Source organism: Rhinolophus sinicus, chromosome 2, assembly GCF_057876585.1.
Source record: "Rhinolophus sinicus isolate RSI-liver-muscle chromosome 2, RSI-T2T, whole genome shotgun sequence".
NCBI classification, from domain to species: Eukaryota; Metazoa; Chordata; class Mammalia; order Chiroptera; family Rhinolophidae; genus Rhinolophus; species Rhinolophus sinicus.
In genome coordinates, this window is record NC_142502.1 from 103,116,282 (window position 1) to 103,144,053 (window position 27,772).

Sequence of the window (27,772 nt, forward strand, 5' to 3'; positions counted from 1 at the left end):
GACATGCTTGTTTGGAAATCCAGAGAGCTCTGGCCTTGCCCTGGGCACCAGTAAGTCCTCCCAATTTCAAAGCACAGTGACTGTTGCATCAGAAAAACAATCCATTAGTGTTGGTTTGAGAAAAAAAAGGCATAAGGTGAAAGAAACTAATTAGGGTTGCCAAAGTTAGCAAATAAAAGTATGAATGGCCCAGTTAAATGACAATTTCAGATATACAACAAATAATTACATTACTGGGCACATACTTATACTAAATAATTATTCATTGTTTATCTGAAATTCAAAATTTCACAAAGCCTCCTTTATTTTATCTGGCAAACCTGGAACCAATGCAAGAACAATTCTCTTAATTATCTCAAGGAAAAGGGAAATTAAGCAAAATGAAGTAAAATACGCAAGGGGATTTATTGATACTGTGGGACAGAGCCAGGAGTGCAGTTTCCAGGCTCTCGGCCTCACGTGGAAAGGTGCTGGCTCAGGTAGTAAATGGCCATCAACTGTGATCGGATGGCCATCAGCTGTGGCTAGTTGGCCGTCAGCTGTAACCAGTGAGCCATTGGCCACTAATATAACTGCCATGGCTACGCTAGAAAAAAATGGGGGCTAGCAAGAAGATGGTGGCTGAGCTAGCAAGCGCGGATTGCAGTTAGCATGGTGGATTGCAGCTAGCAAGAGAGGTTGGTTGTCTGAGAAGCAGACGGCTGGTTACGGATCGTGTGGCTCCCACTTCCTGTGGCTCCAACCCAGGCGCCAGAGAGAATATAGTGGTGTGACTCCCCTGTCTATGGCTCCGTTGGTGTTCCTGTTTGGCCTCACCATGTCCTGTGTTCTTATGTGGGGAGCGAGACCAGAGACCCCGCATGACACCCTGCATGAAAGATACTTATAACTGTAACCTAAGAGCATCTGGGCTCTAAATACAGGCTTTCAGTTAAAACAACAGTTAATATCATGTGCAATTCTCCCTGGCACACCAGGGCATATGTATTCCTGAGTTGTGCACGACTGAAACCCTCCCTCCCCTGGTTCCTGGCCTCTGGGCACACAGCAGACTGCAAACAGCCACTCCAGAACCCCCAGGGCGCTTCCTGTGGCCACAGAAGACGAGAAGGTAGAGGGTACAAGCACACCTGAGATCTGATTCTGCTCAGGCCTCTCAAAGGCCCACTTAGTTTCTTCTAGGCAGAATCTTCTGAAGGGCGCTTGCATGGACTCTTGTTCCCTGACTTGGTCCTGTTAAACTTAGGCTCCACCGCTCCAGGGGGCCTCCTTGCCATAACAGCCCCCCACCCTCCATGGCTACATTTGCAGACGTGTCCTCAGGCGCCCCCGCCCAGTTCAGGGCTGTCTTCCACCCAGTCCTCTGGGTCTTGCATTCGTTCCAGGGTTTGTTAAATAAATGCACGTGAGGCCTGTGGGCTCGGGCTTCCTTACTGCTGGGCCTGGCAGAGGCTGGAGGTCACGCACATGGGGAGCAGAGGGGCTATTGTTTTCTGGATAGGCTGGACATATTGAGGCGGAAGGTGTCTTTTTCGTGGAGCATTTTCACTTTGGTGTGAACAGCAGTCTGCCCTCATTTGGGCTGGGGGAGGGGAGGGTCAGGGATGGCTGGCCTCCCATTTCCTCTCCAGCCACATCAGGACTCAGGGAAGTCCCTGGCGGCCAGCTCAACACAGCTACACCACGTAAGCCCTGGGGAGCTCTTAAAGGCTGCATGCCAATCAACTCCACCAGGGGATTCCAGTGAGCAGCTGAGGCAGTCAGTGGTTTCCAGTGGAGCCTTTCATATGCTCTGTGAATTAAAAACAAAGCAGAAGAAGTACTGGTCTCTTGACACCACAGGAAACAGGGAAGTGTGTCCATGGCTCAGCCCTGCCTAACACCCCACCCCACCCCCATCCCCTTCCCCCAGATTTTGCCCTGTGGGCTAGGATCCATTTGGTCCATCTCAAAGACGCAAACTCAGGCTGGGGTTGGGAGGAAGGCCCAGAGCCCAGCCAGCCAGGACGGGGCTGTGCTGCATGCTCTTCAGTTCCAGTCTGTGATGATGTCCATCCCCGTCCATCTGTCTGTCCACTGCAGAGTAATGGAAGGGTTGCAGGGACCACAGGGAAGCTGAGAGGGTGTTTAGACAAGGAGGCGCTTGCCTGGAGGAAGCAGGACCCTCTACACCAACAGGCTTGGTAGTGGGTATCACTCTGGTCCCCAAAAGGCCAAGGGTAAGGGGAGGACATCTGAGAACAGTGGGGAGAAGGTGCGGCCTCGGGGTCATCAGGTTCTTTCCTGTTCCAGCTCAAGTTTTCTCTCTCGGCTCACAGCTTCCTAGAGAAAGGACACAGATTCATCACTTCTAAGTTCCTCAGCTAGGACTTGCCTCCCCTTGTTTCCACTGAGAACATTCCTCACAGCTTCGTTCCCCTTGGGCAGTCACCAGGCCCCGGCATAGCCAACAACCCAAGGCATCAAAGTTGGAAATCTCGATTTATAACAAAAGCCAGTTAGAAGGTTTGCTTTATTATACGAGGGGCTTTTGCAAATGGAGATTTCCATTGCAGAGCAGGAGTTGATAAAAGAGTGTTCGAAACATTATTTGGTTGACAAAACTCTGGTTATTATTTGGGTTTTCAGGAAGGGGAAAGAGGTGGAATGGCCTCCAGAGTGCCTAGTACAGTCATGCAGGTTGCACACTGTACATGGATACACTGCCAGTACAAAGGAGTAGGCACCCATGGACACACTTCTGTCGTATGTTATTTGTACAGTTTAGTAGCTTTGTGTGAGGTGTGATCAAACAAAACAGTGAATGTTTAAATAAAAGAAATTTATTACAGTAAAAGATACATTGCCAATAATTCCCCCTCAAAATACTGCCCCTCGCTTCAAACACACTTATCCCATCATTCTTGCCACTTTCTGAAGCAGTTCTGGAAGTCCTCTTTCGTGAGTGTCTTTAGTTGCACTGTCATGGCTGCCTCAATGTCCTGAATCATTTTGACTTTGAGGAAGAGCCAGAAGTTGCATGGTGCCAGATCCGGTGAATAAGGTGGATGAGGACACACCGTAATGTTTTTATTTGACAGAAATTGCCCGACCAGAAGTGATGTGTGACATGGAGTGTTGTCATGATGGAGGATGATTGATGGCAACTTTAAAACACACTTTCTCTCAACCATAGCTCACACCCAATTGACTGCACTAAACAAGTTGAAACTAGTCACACACTGTTACTAAGGTTTGATGCGCTGCTTCCCATATTGGAGATCCCTGCCTTTCCGTTGGGTGGCACTCATCAGCAGCATTCACTGTGTTTTGTGATCACAACGAAAAGGCACCATGTCACACATCACTTCTGGTACAGCATTATCTGTCAAATAAAAACATTACGGTGTGTCCTCATCCATCTTATTCACCAGATCTGGCATCGTGTGACTTCTGGCTCTTTCCCAAAGTCAAAATGACCATGAAAGGTAAATGTTTTGAATCGATTCAGGACATCGAGGCAGTCATGACAGTACAACCGAAGACACTCACGAAAGAGGACTTCCAGAACCGCTTCAGAAAGTGGCAAGAATGATGGGATAAGTGTGTTCAAAGTGAGGGGGAGTGTTTTGAGGGGGATTAATGGCAATGTCTTTTACTGTAATTTTTTTTTTTTAAATTTAAACACCATAGTTTTGGATCACGCCTCATCTGTCCTTCATACAGATCTCCAGCAGTTAGCAGTTCTAACAAAATCAGTGTATTATGACAATCTTCCAGCAGCTGGCAGTCAAGTTCTCAAGGAAGGGGTGCTGTTTTCTTAGTGCACAAGGCACTACACAGGCTAGTGTTGGCCTTGACTGTGACGAGGAAGAGGCCGGTGGGGGCAGAAAGAAAGCTGGGTTGCTGGTGCTCAGGGGTCACCATAGCATCCTGGGACAGTATCAGGCCTCCAGAGCCCCCCTGGGGAGTTCCACACCTCAGGACAGCTGTATTCCTGGATCCGGCTGGGATGAGGCCTGTAGGTGACCCAAACAGTCTCAGAAGTGGAGAGCAGAGAGAAGTTGAGTGGGTAGGGAGCAGACCTGGATGTGAGAAGCCAAGGAAGCACATGTGAGGAGAAAGGAGACAAAATCTGGGGATGGGAAGACCTGAGTTCCAAACCCTCCTCCTCCTGCTGTGTGACCCTGGGCAAGTCACTTGCCCTCTCTGGGCAATTGTAGGAAGACACCTACTGAGCCCACCTCAGAGAAATGTTGGGATATGAATTTGCATATTCCTGGGTAATTTTCGAATCTGACTGTGTCATTCTGTTGTTTAAACCCTGTGATGACTCCCCAGCCCTAAAGGCGAAGTCCAACCTCGTTAGCGTGGCATCCTGACCTACACCCTGCCATGTCTCCCTAAGCACCTCCAAGTGTACCCTAGGCCTCTTGCTGCCCAAATGGAGAAACTAGGACTAGACCCTATGACTTCCGACTCTCAATCCAGCTCTGGGTGGCTACCCTGGGTGGCTGTATTGCTTTGTGGTCAGCATCAAGATGCTGGTGACAGACAACCTGGATTCAGATCCTACCTTTGCCACCTACCAACTGTGTGACTTTGGGCATGTTACTTAACCTTTCTGTACCACAGTGCTGAGAACATGGTAACTACTATATAAGTTCCAGCTATTATTATTACATTCACATTTCAATAGGTAGAAATTCCATAGTAAATCAAAGGAGGGGCTCTCAAGTGGTGGCATTTTGAGGAGTCTGACAGACGTGGTAGTAATCAGGGGGATCTGAGTGGCAATAGCAAGGTGGACCTCCTCCAGTCTCTCAATTTCTCCATCTGTCTTTCCACTTTGAGGCTAGTTACACAACCCGAGTCAGGTGACCACTGAATTCTTATTGGAGGAGAGAGAGAGACAAGATTAGCAGAGGAAAGCTGTGCTGATACATGTATCTAGCCATGCTCCAGACAAGAGCAGATCTGGCAGAACGGCAGGTCCTGGAATGAAAGGGCCAGGGAGCAGACTTGACCCCAGCTTGTAGCCTAAGCAGTGCTATTCCATCCAACTCACAGACTTATGTAAGACAAAAACAAATGTTTGTTTTGTAATGCACTGAGATTTAGGGTAGGGAGGGTTGTTTGTTATGCAGCATAATCATAGCAGCGATAATGGACTAATATAACCCACACATTAGAGTATGAATCTGAACATCTGATTTAAAACACACACACACACACACACACACACACACACACACACACACACACACACAGATTAATGATGTATGGAACATCTACCCTGTAGCTTCATATATTTTAGCCTCTCTCGTCTTCGTTGGGAGGGTATCAGCTGGGGACCAGGAATTTACACAGGACTAGCCCATGGATGTGAGTGTCCCTTGTGACTGTACTTTGGGAGGAAATGAGCAGATTTCTCCTCTTTCTGGATCACTGCTCCTTCTCTATGCTTAACATTTTTGAGCTTTTCTTTTCTGCCCCCTACTCTGGTTTTTGATGCTTGAAGCAGTAAATCCGTATGGAATTGCTTAAGATCACCAATCAGTAAATCACCTCCAGGCAGTTTCACAATCCTTTCTATAAAGGAGCACCGCAGACAGAACAGGACATGTGACCCACCGACAACAGTGTCTCTCACAGTTTATGAATGTTGTTTTGTTTGTTTTTATCACAGCCTGCTTTTTTATAAAGCACCTTGATTCCTAGAAGTTTATCAACCAAGGTAGCTCTGGCTGAATTGCAGAGTTTCCACTTCTCTTTTGTATGGGAAGCAGCCTGGCCGGGGAACCAAGGGACCTGAGTCGGCGCCGGGCTCCCAGATGGCACTCCCAGCCAGGGAGCCTCCCCACCCCACTGCAGACCTACCTACCTTCTCATGACCAAACTTGACCCTGAGCTGAAAGGTCAGGGAAATCTTGGGACTAGACACCAAGGAACAGTGAAAGTGAGGCTAATCCCCGGCTGCACTGACCCAGTGACCACCAGGGACCGCCAATTGCCTGCTGGGTCCTGCACCCTCCTCACCCATCCTTCAATCCAGAAAGTGACATGTGGGTCTCCCCCACTTCCTGGAGCAGCCCCGAGAATCTCCTCCCCACCACACTGCTTCCCGCCACCCACCAAGTACCTACTTGCCCAGACTCTGAAGTGGGTCTGTGGCTGCCAGGCTGAACTTCGACCCTCACCCACCTACTACATCCCTCTATCTACCCAAGGACCCCCATCCAGGACAGGAGCAAGCCGGAAGGATGTCCCTTAGAATGACTTAGGGATTTTTCTGACCAAGAAAGGCTTAAAGCAAATTAAATAGCTGCGAGGGTCTGTTCCACTTGGAGACTACTTTGATAACCCAGCAAAAAATTGTAGATGATACCCTGCTTGGTTTGTGTTTGAGGCTGGCATGTTGGATTTGCAAGCGTGTGTGTATGTATGCATGTGCTTTTAACAATATTATGGCTCAATTAAGAAAAAAAGTAAGGCTTGGTTTATATGGGGCTCACAGTTCATCAGATTCATAGGTTTTATTCTTATCTTTGGTCTGCAGTTCAGTTTGGGATAAACTCTTGAAAGTTGGGGATCGAATTTAATTCATCTTTGAGTTCCCCAGAACCCAGAAGAGTGCTAAGCATTTAGTAGGTGTGTCTGATACCTGAAGGTTGAGTGATTAAATCAATGACAACATAATACAGTGAAAAGGATAAGAAGCAGGCCTACGTTGGTTTGATTAGGGCTTTTAGGCATAGGGTGGGCACAGCTAGGAGCTCTACGTGTGGAGGGTTAACTGGGCACCCACCTGTCTAGTTGGGTTTTCTAGAACTGTTGTATTCAGAAGCTGAGAGTTCACCACTCAACCTCTGGGAGTTCCATAACCACGATACCTACTAAGTATTGAGTGCCGTTACACCTCTTGCACCCTGCGAAGCAATTTACACAGCTGACTTCATTAAACGCTCACAACAACCTTAGGAGTTGGTCTTATCCCTATTTGACAGATCAGGAAACAGAGACTCAGGGACACCACGTGTCCTAAGCGTGCTCACTGAGTGAGACTGTGGCAGAGCGGGGATTTTATGTCTGGCACGTCTGATTCCAAAGCCCAGCTCCTGACTCCCACCCCACCCCACCCCACCCCATCCCTTGTGATTTTCCTGCAGACTGTTCCCAAAGTTGGTCTTCCCTGTGGAATTCAGAAACATTAGTCATGCTCACTGCATTTTGCTGGCTGGCTTTTTGGATCTTGGATGTTTGGGGAAGCCTTTTCTGGTGCCACTTGTCTTTTGTTTGTTCTTCTTGAACACCTTGCTCACCCAATTGGAGTCTTCAGCAGGGCTCGCCCTGGGCAAAGAGACAAAGTAGGTGGTTTGTTAGTGGCCTGTCCTGTGTCCTTCACTGTCAGGGCCCTGTCCCAGCTCAGAAGGTATCAGACACGCCAATGCCATGGTTGTCAGCCCTGGCTGAGCACCAGCGGACCCCAGAGACCTTTATTTTGTAACCGATGAATATTGATTGGAGTAACATCATGCCAACTAGTCCACTGAAACTCAAACTTTTATACAGTTATATGTCAATGCAATGAAGTTTAAATCAAGAGAAAAATGCATAATTTATGCCGAAGCACAAAATTATGAAATTTATGCAAACTCTTTCAAAAGTTTTAGAATTAAAATATACTTAATGGAAGAAGCAGATATATTTTAATATATTTGGTATAATATGGAGTGGGAATATCAAAAGTAAGATACTGCTCTCCCAACCCCTGCGGCTGTGGCCATAGAGAAACCCAGCCACTGCCAGAGCTGCCCCAGGACAGGAAGTGATGAGGTCAGAGAGCAGAAATATCCTTGACCCCCACTCTGATCTCCTGCTGGTGCCTTCCCCTGGCTAACCCACCTGGCATCCATCTAGTAAGGGAGCCTGGGTAATGTGATCCCAGGGAACTTAAAAATATAGAGCTCCCCAGGCCCTCTCATAACAACTGCAAAGATAATAATGGAGTACCTGTTACATAACCCAGACAATTGATGTGCATTGTAAGATTGTAAGAAAGATTTTCTGGGGATAATCGACAACATAGGAAAGTTAGCCTCCTTAGCATGCTGGTAGGAAACTATTTGGATTAAAGGAGGCCCTCAGTTCATACCATGTAGCGGCTACCTAAGGCTAGGATGTAGCGTGCCTGGCTGCTCTCTTGAACTGAGATGTGGCCAGAGAGTAAGCTACGAGGAGGTGACACATCCTCTCACTGCACTCAGAGAAGGCGCATTCCCCACAGTGCACAGCAGGCCGCCGAGGAGAATGACACTGCCAGCATGAAGAGGCCCCTTTCCCACACATCACCCCCGTGAAGAAAAGAGAAGAGGGGCTAGTTCATGAAATGTGAAGGGGAGCACGGTAATCACACAAACTAGAAAAGGGTCCCAGGGATCCTAGGGCAGCTGAAGAGATGGACAATGTCGCTTAGCTGCCCCCCACCCCACAAAGGAAAGAATGTGTTCTCAATTAAGCAGAAACTTACATGGCATAAGCTTTGCTGGTGGTTTCCTTCACGTTAACCTTTGGGAGGGTGCTTTTTGGATTCGAGGAGGCGAGAGGAACTACGGCCAAAAGTAAAAATACAGGAGACATGAGTGAGAGAAGGTGGGGTAGGGGTACTTAGCCATTTTTGATAGTAGGAAGTAAGTGAGAGTGTTTAGAAAGAGTAAAGAACTCTTTTATTCTCAAATTCTCATAGTTAGGACTGGAATCATGTTGTTGGATTTGACTGAGACCCAGGACAGTGCTATTTGTAAAAAGACTGATGCTGACCCTTGATATAATATTATCAACCATTCCCTCACAAAAAGCACCTACCTGTGTTAGGGAAAGTTTTCAGAAAAAATCCCCATAGGGGCCTGAACCTTTCATCACTTGCTTTATGTAATGCTTTTCTCTTTTCTTTCTTTATTCCTTCCTTTCTTTCTTTCTGTCTTTCTTTTGTTGTTGGAATAGAAAATATTATTAGTTTTATGAGCATTGTTCTTACATAAGCTCTTTGCATGTTTTCAGAGTATGGGGATTTATAATATATGGAGATTAATATGTAATTATGTAATACATGTAAAAAATAATATAGAATATACTTAGATTCCTCTACCTGAAGTTCTTTCGTTTGGAAGCTTGGTGGATCTCCCAGACTAGTTGCAGTTCCTTTTTTAAATGGATTTTTAAAAGGACTTTTTGTAACACTCCCACCCCAACAATATGAGCATCAGTAAAATGACTGATAACACTAAGCCCGGGGGAGGTTTCAGGCCCAGTAATGTTTCCTTGGAGGGCTGTCCTGTGTGTTGTAGGATGTGTAGCGTCATCTCTAGCCTCTACTCACTAGATGTCACCCAGTAGGTGACAATCAAAAATGTCTCCAGATATTACCAAGTGTGTCCTGGGAGTAAAATCGCGACCCGTTGAGAACCCCTGGGCGACCTGTACCCTTTGTCCACCTCCAGTATGAGTGAGGAACGCCAGCTCAGGGCCCAGGATGGCTCAGGCCTCTGACGATGGCTACCCTCAGGTACAGGTGTGATAACATAAAATGAATGCATTTTATTTAACAGGAGATAAGAGAGCATGTGAAACACTTTGACACATTTTCTGACTCTTAATGTCCTTATATTTTTGTTGCATTGTAATCAAAAGAATGAAAGTAAACCTATTCCAAGGAAAGGGTCACCGTGACTTGGGACAGAGCTGAAAAGAAGGAAATCTTGCTAGTCGGTGCTACTGTAACAACGATAGAAGTTTGACTGCTGGACCACAAGGACCGTGCAACCTGGCTTCATTCCGTCATGTGGGGCCCTCTTCCTTTGCCCCTACCCAGACCATTTACTGTGGCCAAACAGGTATCTTCTTCATTCTGAATGTACCTTGCACTTTCCTTCTGTGCACCTGAGTTTCTAGAATAAACAAAATCTGAAATGCTCTTTCTTCTCCATCTAGTCCCATCACATAGACCACGATTGTCAAAATCCTGCATATTTCAACGTACCTGTCACCTCCACAATGCCTGCTATTCCCCCAGAAAGAAGTGATCTCATTCTCCATGGACACCCCCAACATGTTTTTGTCAGTTATATACACTTAATAATTCACCTTGTACTTTTGAGGTTGGTACCCATGGCGTCCCCTGTGCTGGAGGGGAGATTTCCTGGCAGTGAGTGATTGACAACTGTTCATCTTTGCAGCCCCTACAACCATGCTTCTCAAACTGCAGCAAAGAATGAGTTTTTAAAAATCTTATTTACAATCCATCATGGACTAGCACTTTTGTGGACTACAATATAAATGAATTAGTAGGAAAACTCTTGGACACCATGGCACTATCTTGTTGCTATACACATTTCTAAATGCTTACTCTCAGTTTCTGCACTCATTTCATTGTGAACGAGTAACAAATAAGATGTTGGCACTGGGCCACAGACCACCCTTTGAGTAGCACTGCCCTGGCACAGTGGCTTTCCCAATAAAAATAAACCGAACAGCAGTTCTCAGATGTGAGCAGGCAAAAGAATCACCTGGAGGGCTTGTGAAAAAAAACAACACAACAGCTGGGTCCCACCCCCCGAGTTTGGGATGAAGCACGTCTGCGGCGGGGCCAAGAGCTCTCATTTCTGACAAGCTCTCAGTGAGGCTACTGCAGCCAGCTGGGGACCACACTTTGAGAATCACTGGACTAGAGAAATGAACAAATGTCAAGGGCCTGTCTCTTGTGGTGCTTGTCCACGTAACAGGTAGAGCTGCTCAAGCTAACTGCGGACTTCACCAGTGCAGCCCTCTAAAGCACTGATTACCAGCCACCATGCTGTTATGCATTTGCAGAGAGGCTCCAGACCTGAGGAGGCCACGAGAAGCCAGAGTGTCCGTACCTTCGGGCTGTTCCGATCCCAGTTCCTCCACAGGTGGCTGTGTCGGTGATGCTGAAGAACCCTGGGGCGATGTTTGAAGTGCCCCCACAGCTGAAGGCCCCAGGGGCGGCCTGGGTGACTTAGATGATGGGGAGGGCAGGGATCTAGGTGGTGATCCAGTGGGTGGTACCTGCTGCTGTGGAGACACAGGTGTTGAGCTGGGTGGTAAGTGCACAGCTGGGAGCGATACAGGTGGCAAGTCCATTGGAGAATGTGGTGGTGATGAGGCCGGTGGCGATACAGGTGACTGCTCCAGTGAAGACACAGGTGGTGAAGGAGATGACTCCACAGGCCACTCACATGTGGATTCAGGTGCCTGTACAGGTGGGGACACAGGTGAACCACGGCCACTGCTTCCTTCCCCTTCAGGCGCCCATTGTGTGTGAGGTTGTGTGGATTCTTCCAGACTGGCCTGCTCTGTTTGGAGGTTTGGTTGACTATATTCAGGGCACTCATTGCCAAGGGCGAGTTCTATTTGGCAGTAAACCTCTACCCGGGGGAAAATCACTCTCTTGGAGGGAGAATTGAGGTAAGCAGCATCTAGGAAAAACAATAGCACAAGGTCACAGGTGTCATTACTAACCCCTGGAGCCAGCATGGTGTTTGCAAAAAAATGGTTTTCCAAATTATTTTCATGAACAAGAATAGGGCTTATCAATGGCCTTTCTTTATTTACTTGAATGTACATTGATTATTTGATTGTATATTAATTCACTGATTCATGTATATGTATTGAGCATCTATACATGCCAGACATTATACCAGGCTCTGAGGAGGTAAAGGGGCCAAAAACAGGTGTGATGGCTCCTGGCCTCTTGGAGCTTACAGTCCAGTGTGGGGGCAGCCACTGACCACCCAAAAAAATCTCAAGTTTTAACCAAGACAAGTGCTAGGCAAGAGAGGAACATGGTACTAGAAAAGAGGAAAGCAGAGAGGACTTAACTGGGAGGATTTCCTGAGGAAGTGACACTTGAGCTGAGATCTGAGGGGCGAGTGGTCCAGGGGATGGTCAGAATGGGATGGGGAAGAACATTTCAGGCAGAGGGAACAGCACACACAAAGGCCGCACGTTCGAAGAAGCACCAGGGTGTTTAGGGCCTGAAAGGTAGTGTGGCTGGAACAGGGGTTGGGGCACTGGGATGGGAGATGGGGCTGAGGAGGCCAAGGTCACGCAAGGGCTCAAAGGCAGCATTGAGGACTCTTGGTTTCCATGGAGACCATGAAGATTTATAGGCAAGGGAGTGCTGGCCAGACTCTGATTTTGACAAGATCACTGGATGCTGTGTGGAGACTCATTAACAAGGGCGCAGGGGACCCAAGGAAACCTGTCAGGGTGCTGCAGACAGGTGTTTGGGGATTGCACCTGGAAGGAGATAGAAAGTAGAAGATTCTGCTTAGGTGGTAAAATGAATGAGAATTGGTGTATTGGCTGAGGTGTGAGGGGAGGTAAGTTGGCAGAATTGAATGGACGCTGGTGCCATTTGCTGAAAATGTGACCATGGGAGGGGAAGGTCTGTGGGAGAGTGGGGAGAACACAGCTTATAAGCTTGTTTGGGGACATGTTGAGTTTATGGGGCTTTGGAGATGTCCAAGGACAGATGACAAGTGGGCAGTTGAGTCTATGGATTTGAATCTCAGAGAAGAGATGAGAGTTAGAGACATATATTTGAGAGCCCCACCTATGGAGAGTAACCAGAGTCGGATGGTAGCTGTGGAGGAGATTGCCTAGAGAGGAAATGCAGAGTGAGAAGAGAGAGGGGCCAGGATTGAGTCAGGTGACAGGGACAGGGGACCTCAACATCATTATTCACTAGGGAAATGCAAATTAAAACCACAATAAGATAGCACCACACACCTATGAGAATGGCTAAAATTAAAAAGTGTTGGTGAGAATTGGGGGAAACTAAAACTGTCACACACTAGTGGTGAGAATGTAAAATGGTGCAAAGCACTTTGGAAAACAATGGCGATTTCTTAAAAAGTTTTCTAAAATAGGTAAAACTGGGGTAGATTTAAAAGTTACCGGTAAGAGAAATCACAGACTGGGAGAAAATATTTACAAATAATATTTCTGACAAGGGGTATTTATCTAGAATATATAAATGCTTTTAAAGAAGAAAATGAACAATTCAATTTTTTAAATGGGCAAAAGAGCCGACTGAAACAGCTCCCAGTGACCAAAGCTGGAACAATTTGAGTAACAAAGTAAATAAAGGAGGATTGAATAATAACCCAAAGTATAAAATAAGTGTCTGTAAGTCCATACATATATATAAACAAATGATTGAATAAGTAAGTAAATGGGAGAGAAAAGACACATCTGTGCAGAAGAATGCCAAATAACTTATGTAGACATCCTGCCCTTAGGAAATGGAGAATAATTCCTCTTTTTCAGTGTGGTCTATACGTAGTGACTTCCTTCCAAAAAGCACAGTATAGAAAGGGGAGAAAGTAACTTTACAGTGGAGAAACCTGACAAACACCCCTGCAGCCAGGTGACCAAGGTCAACATCATCAGCGATATGTCGTGTAGATAGCATGTACCCTTGATATAATGTGATGAGAATGGTCTCTGTGATCTTCCTACGCCAAACCCATAACCCCAGTCTAATCATGAGAAGAACGTCAGACAACCCCCAACTGAGGGACATTCTACAAGATATCTGACCAGTACTAAAAGCTGCCAAGGCCATTAAAAACAGAGTCTGAGAAACTGTCACCGACAAAGGAGCCTAAAGAGACATAACCACTTAATGTGTTGTGGTATCCTGGATGGGGTCCTGGATCAGAAGAAGGACATTAGGTGAAAACTAAGAAAATCTAAATAAAGTATTGGTTTTAGTTAATAATAATTTGTCAATATCAATTCATTAATTATAAACGATATACCATACTATGTACCAAACAATAACATCTAACAAATGTGAGACATAATAATAGGTATATCTGTATCTGGATGTGGAATATATGGAAACTCTCTTTACTATTTGCATATTTTTCTCTAAATCCAGAACTATTCTAAAAAATAAAGCTTATTAAAAGTCTAGGGGGAAATGGGCAAAAGAGTTGAACAGACACTTTACCAAAGAAGATATCTGGACAACTAGTAAGCATATGAAAAGATGCTCAACATCATTATTCACTAGGGAAATGCAAATTAAAACCACAATAAGATAGCACCACACACCGATGAGAATGGCTAAAATTAAAAAGTGTTGGTGAGAATTGGGGGAAACTAAAACTCTCACACACTAGTGGTGAGAATGTAAAATGGTGCAAGCACTTTGGAAAACAATGGTGATTTCTTAAAAAGTTAAACATGCATTCTGGGTCTATGTCTTAGTCCGAATAGATCCAAAAGAATTGAAAATAGAACCTCGAAGAGATATTTGCACACTCATGTTCATTACAGCATTAGTCACAATAACCGACAGGTGGAAGCAACCCCGAGGTCCACTGAATAATGAACGGATAAAGAAAATATGGTTTATACACATGTTGGAGTGTTATTCCTTAAAAAGGAAGGAAATCCTGTCACATGCTACAACATGGATAAACCTTGAGGACATTATAAATGAAATAAACTAACCACAAAAAGACAAATACTGTATGCTCACTTATATGAGGTATCTAAAGTAATCAAACTCATAGAAAGAGAAAGTAGAGTGGTGGCTGCCAGAGCCTAGGGGGAGAGGAAGATGGGGATTTCTTGGCTAAAGGCTGCAGAGTTTCAGTTTTGCAAGATGAAAAATTTCTGGAGGTTAGCTGCACAATAATGCAAATATGCTTAACAGTACCGAACTGTACACTTAAAAATGGTTAAGATGGTAAATTTTATGTTATGTGTTTTTATCACAATTTTATGTTTACATATATTATATACAACTATATATAATATAATAATTATGTGTAATTTCACTTACCACACACGTAGAATCTACCATATGATCTAATTCCACTCCTAGGTATTTACCCAGGAAAAATGAAAGCATATGTCCACACAAAGATGCCTGCATGAGTGTTTATAGCAGCTTTATTCATAACAGCCCAAAGTGGATGCAAGCTAAATGTCCATTAACAGGTGAACGGATAAATGAACTGTGGTATATTCATACGATGGAATGACATGTAAAAAGGAATGAACTTTTTATACCATGCAATAACATGGAGAATCTCAGAATAATTATGCTGAGTGAAAGAATGCAGACCAAAAAAAGTTCATACTATAAGATTCTATTTATCAAAAACTCTAGAAAATGCAATTAACCTGTAATGACAGAAAATAGATCAGGGGTTGCCAGGGGATTGGAGGTAGATGAGGGAAGGTGGGAGGATTGGGGGTAGATGAGGGAAGGTGCACTGAGGGGCATGAAGAAACTTTGGGACTTTGATGGATTATTCACTATCTCACTTGTGGTGCTGTTTCACAGGTGAGTGTGTGTGTGTGTGTGTGTGTGTGTGTGTGTGAAAACTTACTACATTGTGAGAGGGAGGAAGGGTGAGAGAGAAGGAAGAATGGCAGGAAGGAAGGGAAGGAGAGAAGAAGGAAGGTAGGTTTGGGTGGACATGTGTGGATGCCAAATGGATATTTTGAAACATGGCATCCTCTGAGCTCCAACCTCACTCAACGCCCACATCCACATGTCTGAACGGGGAATGTGGATTTTCAAGCACACCAGAAAGCATGCCCTTCCCTTCGGCAGAAGGCGGCTGCCAGGGGAGGCGTCCAGTGGAGAGGGAGCTTGCTGGCAGCAGGAGGAACTAGGCGGATGTGAGCCCTTAGGAGGGAGGAGAAAGAGGAAGCCAGGATGAGAGTTGCGAGTTGAGGGTGACACCTTGTGGGTGCTGCTTCCTGCCAGAGCTGACCCCCATCCAGAAAACAGTTGGGCGGGAGCTGGAGTGGGCTCCCATTTTCTGTTCCCTGATGACAGATGAGAATTTAGAGTGTGGCTCTGGGCATCGACCACAATTATTCAGGATGTGTCAGTACCTCCTGCTCGCATCTGGTGCCACGAGAAAAATCCAGCCCAACCAAAGCCAAGAAGATTTAGGTGGTGAAGCTGAGACCTGCACTGAGAAAGCCATGCACACACCGGTGAATGGGAAGAGGAAGCAAAAATAGCTGGTAGCCAGCAGGAGACTTTGTCTCCCTTATAAGTTGTGTCTGTTCCGACTTGGAGTGTCTCCATGCCCATTGGGAAAACCTGCCATCCTCCATACACTGTCCCAATTCAGGAATGGATGTCTGAGATGCTACTATTAGAGTTTCATCCTTGGGTTTAAGACTGCCATTCATACTTGTGAAAAGTCCACATTGGCTAAGATTGGAAGGGTGGATTGGGCTAGAAGGCACCGGGGTCCTCCCAGAGGTGGAAGGGTAGAAGAAGGGGCTACTGAGAAATGGGGGAGACCACAGATGCTTAACCACCCACTACGTAACTCTCCCCAGAGCCTGCCCTGAGAGGAAGAGAAAGGAAAATTCTAGGGGAGAGACTGGTATGGAGGTAGCCAGGTAGCCAGGCTGTAATCTGAGGTACAGAGGGGCGCCTGAGGCAGGGAATGGGTATCTGCTCTAAGATCTGAGCCCCAAATCAGGGGATTCCCCAAACTCCAAGTCCCCAGCCTACATCATCACTGAGGAAAGAGTGGAGGGGCTCCCCAGATGGTGGCAGAAAGGACCCCAGGCCGCAGCCAGCCTCTCCTATTTCTGTCTCTAACCCCACCGACACCACTCAAGTCTTTCACCTTTTGGACCCCTGGGGCTCACTTTTCACAGCTGTCACCCGTGTAAACATGGAGGATGGGAGAGTTGTCAGAGGAGAGTTAGGGTTAGGAGGAGTCTGTCCTGCAGAGAAGTGAGAGGAGGGGCCTGTCTCTGAGGTCAGAGGGGGCAGTGCACCGGATTGACTGTGGCAAGGACATAGAACTCTGATGTTTTCAATAGGAACTACCAGTTATCTGAGCGTTGTGCTAAGGGCTGCATCTGGCTTTGCTCCTTTCATCCTCACAATAACCTCTGAGGTAGGTTCCATGATCAGCCCCCTTGCACAGATGAGAAAACTGAGGGCCCCGGAGATTAATTACGTGCTCAAGATCATAGCATTAGTAGGTGTCAGAAACCAGGAATAAACCCTTTTTACAGATTAGGAAACCAAGACTCAGAGAGGGCAAGTGATTTCCCTGAGCTCACACAGCTGGAGGGATCGGAATCCTGGCCCAGGCTACTTGCCTCCAGAGCCCACGTTCCCTTCATCCTGCTCTCCTGCCCCCCACCTCCACCCCTTGCTGGGACAGGGAACCCAAGAAGAAGTAAAGAGTCAGGACAAGGGGAGCTTGGTAAAGCAAGAAGCAATTTTGAAGGGGGGAAAAAAAGTGAATATATTCCAGGAAAAAACCCTCATTCAACCCTTCATCTCACTCCCAAAATATTTTTTAAAACTATATACACAAAAAGTACACCACAGCATTGCTTATGTATACTAGTGAACATTTGGAAACTCGAAGGAATGGCCAAGCAAAGTTTTCTGTACAACTGGGATGGAATATTATAGAACTGCCAAAAAGAACAATTATAAAGACCATATGGCAACATGGAAGAAACTTAATAATATCATATTGGTAAATACCCTTTGATCCAGAATCTGAAAATATGTTCTATGGAATTAACTCTAAATATGGAAAAGCTCTCCTCCTTTCCTTTTAACAAAGATGTTTGCCATGGCCTTCTTCAAATTAGAGTCATTAGACTCTGTCTTCTAGCCAACAATGCATAGAAGACACACAGGTGTGGGGACCACGATTTCCAAACCAACACAGGGCAAGGTGTGTTGCCTCTTCTCTCTTTTGTTGATCAATGTCATTCAAAGTCTTATATAAATATAAATTAGTCCCATTTAGCTCTACATTAACAATACAGTTTTACTGGAAAGAGAATAAAAATGAAAAAGAATGAAATGACCTGAACATAGAAGACATGGATGATGTATTCCCTAAATATAGTTTTTAAATCCAGAAATATATTTGTACAAAAGCCCTCGACGCCGTCCAATCTGTTAACCTAAAAGCCCCTTTTGTACGGAGATCCTAATTTCTGGCCAGAGTAGCCTGTCCTGGACAATGACTGGTGGTCAGGTCCCTGCACCCATTTCTGGCTCTGCTGGGTGAAGGGCATCTTCAGGTCACAAAAGTGAAGGCCACGCTCCTCTGCTCAGCTCTTCTACTTCCTGTCTTTGCCCCGCCCTCCAGCCCTCCCCTTCCTTGGCCTCCACATGGTACTTACTCAGCCGCCTCAAGTAGAGAACAGCATCTTCGTACCCGCGGTAGTAGTAATTGTGCAGGATCTGCAAGGTGGGCACACCAGGAAAGTAACTCAGGCTGCAGCAACAGCAAAAGCCGTGGTCCCCTCGCCCAGAGCAGCTACTTTATCACTCTTTTGCTTTATTCGATGGGCTTTTCAAAATGTACCCATCTGGTGTCCTGCCCCTCACTATCTGCTAAGAAATGGGGAGCAGTTACTGATCATGTGTCCATAGTGATCCTGCATTAATGTTTTAAAGCATTTGCAGCTGATCAGCAGCTTCTTCTGGGTGGGAGAAGGTGAGAAGTGTGTAGCAGAACCAGAGACGGTGTGTTTGGGCCAGAAGAACAGAGTTTGAAGACTGGGTTCAAATCCCAGTGCTGCCACTTATTGGCTGTGTGGTTGTATGGATGTAACTTCTCACAGCCTCAGTTTCTTCATCTATAAAATGGGGATAATAATAGTATCTGTTGCAGAGGATGCTAAAGGATCACACGAGATATTGCCCACAAAGCCTTTTCTATAAATGGTCAGATAAGAAATATTTTGGGCTTTGCAGACCACATATAGTCTCTGTCACTTCTTCTCCTATTTTTCTTTCTTTCTTCCTTCCTCCCTTTCTCTTTCTTTCTTTCTTTCTTTCTTTCTTTCTTTCTTTCTTTCTTTCTTCCTTCCTTCCTTCCTTCCTTCCTTCCTTCCTTCCTTCCTTCCTTCCTTCCTTTCTTTCTTTCTTTCTTTCTTTCTTTCTTTCTTTCTTCCTTCCTTCCTTCCTTCCTTTCTTCCTTTCTTCCTTTCTTCCTTTCTTCCTTTCTTCCTAACTTTCTTTCTTTTTTTTTTTACAGCCCTTTAAAAACGGAAAGCCCATTCTTAGCTCACAGGTTGTACAAAAAGAAGCCGTGGGCTGGATATGTCCGTGGGCCATAGTTTGCTTTCCCAACACTGCATGTCAGAGTGGAAGAGTTCACTTAACACTTACTTCAGTGATTCTGACATCATCTCATTTTACAGGGGAGAAAATTGAGACTGGGAGCCCTTAGGGGACTTGTTCAAGGTCATATAGCTCATTAGCAAAAAGGCCAGGACACAGCTCTAGGAGGAAGTTTAAAGGATCATTTGAGGGGAGGCGACACAGATGCGACTGAGTGGGACCCATTGGCTCCCTCATTGCACCTTCAGCCCCTGCCACCCGCCCCCGTTCGCCCTACCCCTCCAGGTCCCTCTATCTGTCACCATCAGGTCTGGGGGGAACAGGGCGTGGGTCATTCTGGCGATGTTCTCCAGGGAAAACTGGAAGGAGAAGTTGAACATGCGGAAGTCATGGAAGATGGCGGGGCAATCCCGGGGGCAGATGTCCTGCTGCCCGCTGAAGGTGGAGATGGTGATGGAGTCAGTCCAGAAGGAGCAGGGCTGCATGCCCGTGAAGCCCCCATCGATGTATCGCTGTGGGAGGCAGAGGGAGAAATGCTCACCTGGGGTCAGAGGTCCTCCCCCCGTGCCGGGAGCACACCAAGGCAATGGGCCCATCAGGATAAGCCTTGAGACCAAGGTCCAGGTGGGTAAGCGGCATGCCTGCGGTCACTCAGTGAGTCCACGGTGGCCTGTGGATTCCCAGCCCAGTGCTCTGTCCCTGTACTGCCTCTCCTCAGCCATCTTACTGGGGCTGAGATGGGGACCCCAGGCTTCCATGAGGAGGGGGATATCCATACACTAGATCAATCAGGAGAAATGCTCCTCCATCACAACTACCCCTCGCAGGCTACCCCTCCTGGAGCCACGCAACAGCTGAAGGCGGGCTTGGGTAATGGCCCGTCCCTGTGGCGTTTTGAGAAGGCACACATGTGGTGGGTCTGAACAGGTTTAAAATATCCTCTCCAGACGGCAACGGGTCCAAACTGCCTTCCTCTGTTGAGATCGGGCTCCCTAACATTCTCCAGGACACCCCTGACATGGCCTCACCACTGGCCACCATGTGTCCACTCTCGCGTCCCTTCCCCTCTGGGGCTTTTCTTTCCTTAACTATGAACAAAGGACCCCAAATACCGTGGCTGTAACTTTCTGGGACACCTGAGAAACGCACAGCTGACATGCAGGATGGGATCCATCTACAAGCTGAATCTTTTTTGTTTGTTTGCTTTTAAGGAGGACACAGCTCACAGTGGCCCATGTGGGGATCGAACTGGCAACCTTGGTGTTGTGAACACCACGCTCTCACCAACTGAGCCAACCGGCCACCCCTACAAGCTGAATCTTAATCTCTGGATTTTGTTTGCTTTATATATAAAATGAGGAGGGGGCATGGGTTAGACCCTCCTACTCAGAGTGTGGTCCATGGACAAACAGCACCACCGACATCAGCTGAAGCTAGTTAGAGGTGCAGTCTCAGGCCCCACCCTAGACCTACTGGATCAGAATTTGCATTGTTTTACAAGACCCCCAAGTGATTCATGGGCACATCAAACTTAGGGAGGCACTAGCCTAGATGACCTGAAGGTCCCATCATTCAAGATTCCAGGTCCCAACATTGCAGGGTCTGTATTCTCCGCTGTCTGTCAAGTCTGAAAAAATCTGGCAAGGCTGTGTTGCCTTGACTTGCTGGGCTGAGAGGAGCCCAACCTAGTTGGGGAAGTCCATCTTAAAGCCCCAGAAATCCATCTATGCTGGCAACTCTGAGTAGAAAAACACAAGCACCTTTGCAATTCTTGGTCTTCCCACTGAATTCTGAGCCCACCCCTCTGGTCGCCCAGTTGTGAGTCACAGGGGCCTCCAGGCACCCGTGGATCCTGGCTCTCCCTTTACGCCCTCACGCCGAATCACTCACCACACCACGGTAGGTTGGAGGGATGAGGCCGCAGTACACTGGGACGAAGCAGCTGCAGTACAGGGCCTGTGGGGGAGGAGAGGGCTGAGATGCCTGGGGCCCCGGGGACCAGGTGGGGTGGACTCATCTGCAGGCCCCTGCGACACTGCCAGCCTGGCCTTCCTTAAACCCAAGGTGGAGGCCTGCCCTCCACCCAAGTTCAGCTTCTCGCTGAGCCCTAACTAGCTGGGTCCTTGGTAACCAACTTGTCATTCTGGACCTGATGTCCCAGCTTTAAAGGGAGAGGGTGTCTCAATGATGTCCAGGGTCCCTTCAAACACCAAATTTTCATGAATCCAATGGGACTCAACAACCATTCATGTGTATCTGGCTTGGGCCAGGCCATGGTATCAAAGTAGGGAGAGATGCCCACCCTTGGAAAAGCTCAAAGAGGGAAATAAGCAAGCAGGTGACAGTGCAGGGATGACAGGTCCTGTGATGGATGTGAGTATGGACATTGTGGCCTCAAAGGAGGAGCACCCAACCGAGAGGGGTGCTGGGCAGGCAGGTAATGAAGGAACGTTCCCTGGCAGGAGTGATTGGTCTTGTCAAGCAGGTGAAGGGGAATGGGAAGGAGTAGGCATCCCAGGCAGAGGGCACAGCATGTGCAAAGGCACAAGGGCCTGCTCTGTGTGTGGTTTGCTCTGGTTGACGTAGGTAGGAGTGGGAGGTGGTGGAATAAGGCTGGGGAGAGAAAAGTCTTGCAGAGCTGGGTGCTAGTAAACCCAGGGGAACGTGAGGTGGGTGGAGGAGGTATCCAGGCCCACTGCCTATTTACCCTCTTCCCCCGGGATCATGGCCAGGCCAGTGTGGGGATGTGAGGATGGGTGGCAAGGGCCTTGCATTCAGGGGACGGGAGGGGAATAGAAATGTGGGATGCAGGGTCATGCAGCTTAACCCCTTTGTCATGAAAGAAAATTGGGTATATCCACAGCACTCTCCACCAATAATAATTCATAGCTAAAATTTATATTGAGCTTAGAACAGTGCACTGTTAGCTGGCACTTTCCTAAGTGATAACCCATTTAGAGATAATTCAATCTTTTTATCAAGGACCATCGGAAGAGGGGCGCGGGGGAGGGCTGTACACACAAACTGGGAGTACTACAAGGCGGACACAGGCTGGGAGGCCCTAAAGGAGACATGGGATCTCTGTAGGTAACACTGCGGACTCTGAGAGGCTCCAGGATTCATACCAGGGCAGAAGCAAAAGGGGGGGAGGGGTTGAGCCCCTGGGGACAATGAGTGTTGAAGTCTTGAGGGTGGTGACCAAGTCTCATTTGTCTTAGGCTTTTCTCTGTCCATCTCTTCTAACAGTGTGCCTGACACAGAGAGATGCCAGAAGGATGAAGTGATGGAAGGACTAGGGAAGCAGAAAATAGAAGGGAGGCAGACAGGTCGACGATCCCGCGGACCAGTCAAGAGAAGCAGGACCAACCCTCCAGCCTCTCTTTCCCCGCCCACTCCCTTGGGCACCTCCCACTCCGGGCCCCGCCCCCACTCTCGGCCCAGCTCCCTCGCCTCGATGAGTTCTTCTTTGGACGTATACTCTGAAACCACAACGCTCTCTCCATCCGTTAACCGGGTGAGGCTCACGTGGAGCTTCCCGGTGGCGGCCTTGTAGGAGTCCTCAGGCAGGACCTCGTACAGAAACTGCCTCATCATCTGCACCATCTTGCAGGAGGGGGCCAAGGGCCCCAGGAAGGATTTCTTCACCTCGGCCACACCCACATTGAGGTATCTGAGGTACTCATCTGTGGAGGAAGCAGAGAGGAGCAGGCGGTCAGCTGCCCGAGGCCAAGAGAGGTCAAGGGCGATTTTCCATCTCACCCTGTATCCAACGATGGGAAAACCTAGAATTCTGAAGCAGGGAAGGGCTCGTTCTGCACACAAGGAAAGCGAACCCCTGAAGAATGAAGCCACCGGCTCCAGAGAGCCCACAGCTAGTCAATGGCAGAACTAGACCCAGGCATCTTGACTCTGTTAATATGGCAAGGGATCATTTTCCTACCCCAGAATAGCTTTCCCCAACTTCCTGTCACCACTCCTGGACGTCCATCACCAGACAATATTTACGGGTCTTAGAGGCTTTTTGTTCTATATGAGATTCCTATCAAAACACGACACAGTTGAAAGCCTTCACCAAGGTACCGCTCCCTCCCTACCCCCCACATTGGCTTAGTGCCAGCTAAACCTGTGGGCAGGGAGGGGGTGCTGGACTGAGGCAGGTGAATTACAGGGAGGGGTGAACTTTGTCTGGAAACCATCGCATCATCCTTCCTTTATGGCCCCTGATACAGACCTGAGAGGGAGAAGGCCCTGAAATGTGGAACACAGCTGGGCCAGACTGTGCTGCGGCTTCCCAGGAGGGGCAGATGAATCTTCTTCCTTTTTTTGAGAGGAGCACAGCCAGGGCACATGTGCCAGATGGGGTCGGAGGACAGATGTGCCATTCAGGGGGTAGGCAGAGGAAGTGAAACTTGCCCTCCCCCAATTCCCAGAATCCCACCAGGGAAGTTTGGATGGCAGGCTTACTAAGAAGTGCTATCATGCTTGGTTCTCACAACAATACTATGGTGTTTCCCCGAAAATAAGACCTAGCTGGACAATTATCTCTAATGTGTCTTTTGGAGCAAAAAATAATATAAGACCCAGTATTATATTATATTAATTATATTATATTATATATTATGTTATATTATAAAGATCCGGTCTTATAGTAAAATAAGACTGGGTCTTATATTAATTTTTGCTCCAAAAGATGCATTAGAGCTGATTGTCCGGCTAGGTCTTATTTTTGGGGAAACACGTTATGAGGTAGACATTTCTCTCTGTGCTCTACTGATTAGGAAATTGAGACTCGGAGAGATAATATAACTTGCCCAAGGTCAACCATCTAGTAAGTGGACAAAGTGGGTTTTTAATCTAGAGTGTGTGACCCTAGAATCCACTAAACTAAGTCACAAGCTTCCTTCCACTAAACTAAGTCACAAGCTTCCAGAACCAGGCCTGTACCTGCTTTTTTGCTGACTGCTGCTGTTAATTTCTACCTCATGCAAGCTGTCTGGGAAAATCAGGAGTGGAAATAGTTCTAAAAAGGACTGCTAAAATTTTTAAAACAAATATTTAATAGTAAAACATCCTATCCAGAAGAACTTTCTTACAATCAATGCCATGTAGCAATGGCTACTTGGGAAGTTATGTAGTCATGAGCTCGCTGCCACGAGAGGTAATTGAGCAGAGGTGGGACAACCCCATGGTCAGAGAACATTAAAGGGATTCCTAGATGGGCAGGAAGGGCTAAGAGTCCTTCTTTTTTTTTTTTTTTTTTTAATATTTTTTATTGGGGAAGGGGAACAGGACTTTATGGGGAACAGTGTGTGCTTCCAGGACTTTTTTCCAAGTCAATTTGTTGTCCTTTCAATCTTAGTTGTGGAGGGTTCTGTTCAGCTTCAAGTTGTTGTCCTTCCAGTCTTAGTTGTGGAGGGCACAGCTCAGCTCCAGGTCCAGTTACCGTTGCTAGTTGCAGGGGGCACAGCCCACCATCCCTTGCAGGAGTCGAACTGGCAACCTTGTGGTTGAGAGCCCGCGCTCCAACCAACAACTGAGCCATTGGGAGGCAGCTCAGCTCAAGGTGCCATGCTCAATCTTAGTTGCAGGGGGCAGAGCCCACCATCCCTTGCAGGACTCGAGGAATTGAACTGGCAACCTTGTGGTTGAGAGCCCACTAGCCCATGTGGGAATCGAACCGGCAGCCTTCGGAGTTAGGAGCACGGAGCTCCAACTGCCTGAGCCACCGGGCCGGCCCGCTAAGATTCCTTCTGATTTTGAGATTCTGGGGTTCTCACGGAGCCTGACAATGTATCTGGGAAGTTATCACAGTGGATCCTGTTTTCCTATTTATAAATAGAGCAGCTGAGGCAGAGAGTTTAAGTGATTTGCCCAAAGTCACATACAGCAACTGGGAGACAAACCAAAGCTAGTGACACTCTACTCCTCTTGTGTTTTACAGTTCACAGATTATTCCTCATTAATCCTGAAGGTGGATAGAATTAGGAGCTTCAGCATCATTTTACAGATGTAGAAACTGAGGCAGAGAAAAGCTAAGTGTCTAGCCTGAGGTGAGACAGCCCGGCAGTGTTTGTTCTGACTCCAACCCCACCTTTTTTCTCTGGGTGTTGGATTGATCCCAGAGGCTGAGCAAGCCTGGGTTGCCATGGTGATGGCCTTTTTCTCACCAACATTCAGAAGCATAGCTGCATATGTGTAGTGGGGACTGACCTGAGCAACATAGCGTCTTAGCTGTCACCCCCTTAGAGGGGAGGGTGTTCCTGGAAAGTGGGAAGGCCCGCAGTTTTACCGAGTTTAGCTTTACCATGTGCCAACGTTTTCCCTCAAGGAGAGTGGCCCCAACCCACCAGCAGGTTATGAAACAACTGAGTTTTTGGATACCAAGGTGTTGGGTCACTGAGTTCTCGCCCACAAGACCAGTTGGGATGGGGTCAAACCCGGGTGGGGTCATGCTGCTTTTGGAATTCTTAATGAGCACCTTGAAGTGGTCCTGGAAGGGTGGGTAGCCTTTCCCACAATGCCTCGGAGCCAGGAGCACCTGGTTCAGCTTCCATACACTCCAGGACTCCCAGCAGGAGGCGCTCGCTGGGACCCACGGAAGGAAATCTGTTCGTATTGCACAAGAAATACACGTTCATTGCGGGGGGGTGGGGGGGGGGTTTAAATGCAGATAAGCAAAAAGAAAAAAATTCAAATGTATTGGAATCCCTCCACCCACAGATTAACATTTGGTTTATGTTTTTCTAGACTATATATTTTATATTTATAATAACATAAGAATACTTTTATGGAGTCAATTTACTTACAATATTTTGTAACTTGCTGTTTTCACCTAATAAATCATGTCTTTCCACATCAATAAGTACCCATTTATAACCTAATTTACAAGCAGCATGGAATGCTATTGCAGGGTTATAAGATTATTTATTGAGCAGTACTCAAAAGGGGTTGGCTATTTAGTTTGTTTCCTTGCTTTTATAAACAATGCCACAATTAACAATCTCATGCTGAATTCTTTGCCTGTGCCCTCACTTATTTTCCTTAGGATAAATTCATAGAGGGGGAATGCTAGGTCAAGGGTATGCATATGTAGTCTTATAATGCTTATTTTAATCGTGGCTTTTGTATATTATCCATGTACAGTCAACTCAGCTATTCAGGGGAGTGGTGGGTGACAAGGACGAAGCAGTGACCAAGATAATAGAAATGGTACAGACATCTCCAAAATACTTACATCTGAAAAGGGCACTATCTGGAAATTAGCAATGCTCTAAATGTGTAGCCAGGGAGGGAGGAAACAGGAGAGATTGCCTGATTTCTCCCACTCACTCAGGTGCCCAGTTTAATATTTTTTCCTTCTGCTCATTGGGGATGCGTACCAAAGAGCATTCTCTCTGCCTCTCCTTGCTTCTCTTCCGATGTCTGTCTCTATGTCTCTGTCTTCAGAATCTCTCCTCTCTCTCTCTCTCTCTCTCTCTCTCTCTCTCTCTCTCTCTCTCTCTTTTTTTCTCTCTCTTCTCTCTCGCTCTCTCTTTTCCAAGCTGAGGGAAAAGCAATGAATCTTCTGGTGAAACAAGTCTCTGCCGGTAGAAAGTCGAGTGTTAAGCATGGCAACTGCTGGGTGCTGCAAGGAGGGATAAATTTAGCTTGCTTCTTTATGCATCTCTGTACTTTCCGGCATCTTCTCCCATTTAAAGGCCTCCTTCCAAGTGCAGGCTGCTGGGTTCTGAGACTCAGTGGCCCACACCGACCATCGCAAGATGGGATTTCAAAGCAGCACCACAGGAAACTCAAGGTTGGCTGCTGTCACCCCCAGCCCATGCTCCTCACCTCCTCTCACATGTTTGTATTATGTAGGGGTGAGCCTGTCTCCAAAGCCAAGGAGATTCTCTGAGGGCTGGTCCTTGTGGTCCTTCTCCCCCTCTGCGGCCTGTCACGGTGCTTTGCCCACAGAAGCCCCTTCAGAAACCTTTGCTATAAGCTGGCACAGGCAGGGATGGGCCATACACACCTACACTCACCAAGCATCTCACGACACTTGGTAGGTGCACAATGTTTGTTCAGTGTGTGAAGGAGGAAAATAAAAACCTGACAGGGAGGAAAAGCAAATGATGGAAGTGCTCGCAAGGAAGAGCTACTTGACTTAATGACCCAATAAAAGCTCGAAGGCAAGATCATCTCAGATCGATGGAGAGATAACAGAGTTAACTGTAGATAAGTGTGGCCAATTCACCAGGTTTTATGAGTCTATAGTGCTAAAAACTTCAGTAGAAAACTAAGTAAATAAGATCCTGGGACTGGAGGTTTGGAAGGCCATTTGGAAGCCGCTCCACGTCTCAGCCACTCAGAGTTTTATGTTTTTTCTATGATCAGATCCATTGTTTGGAAAAAGCTCAGGCTTTGGAGCCAGATAGATCTGGTTCAAATCCCAGCTTTGCCACCTACTCTCTGGGTCATCACTGGCAAGTCAAGTAACTTCTTTCAGCCTCAACTTGCCACCTATAAAATGGGATTAATAATAGTTACCTTACTGGGTTATGAGGCAGATAGCTTTTTAAATGTCTGCACGTAAGAAATGCTCACTGTGGATTATGCCAGTAATTCCCCATGTGA

General features: G+C 46.9%; 1 protein-coding gene across 1 annotated transcript in view; it reads right to left on the bottom strand.

The window, feature by feature from the left end:
• Positions 1–1,942: 1,942 nt before the first annotated feature.
• Positions 1,943–27,772, bottom strand: part of PNPLA1 (patatin like domain 1, omega-hydroxyceramide transacylase) — a 43,153-nt gene continuing 17,323 nt past the window's right edge. Inside the window, exons 2-10 of the mRNA XM_074332861.2 lie at positions 22,610–22,842; positions 21,050–21,115; positions 19,462–19,671; positions 18,214–18,274; positions 10,896–11,474; positions 8,510–8,588; positions 7,204–7,329; positions 3,959–4,064; positions 1,943–2,322 (exon numbers count right to left, since the gene is read on the bottom strand). Of these exons, the coding sequence (XP_074188962.2) occupies positions 2,272–2,322; positions 3,959–4,064; positions 7,204–7,329; positions 8,510–8,588; positions 10,896–11,474; positions 18,214–18,274; positions 19,462–19,671; positions 21,050–21,115; positions 22,610–22,842 (1,511 nt within the window). The 3' untranslated portion in view covers positions 1,943–2,271. The remainder of the gene's footprint in view (positions 2,323–3,958; positions 4,065–7,203; positions 7,330–8,509; positions 8,589–10,895; positions 11,475–18,213; positions 18,275–19,461; positions 19,672–21,049; positions 21,116–22,609; positions 22,843–27,772) is intronic.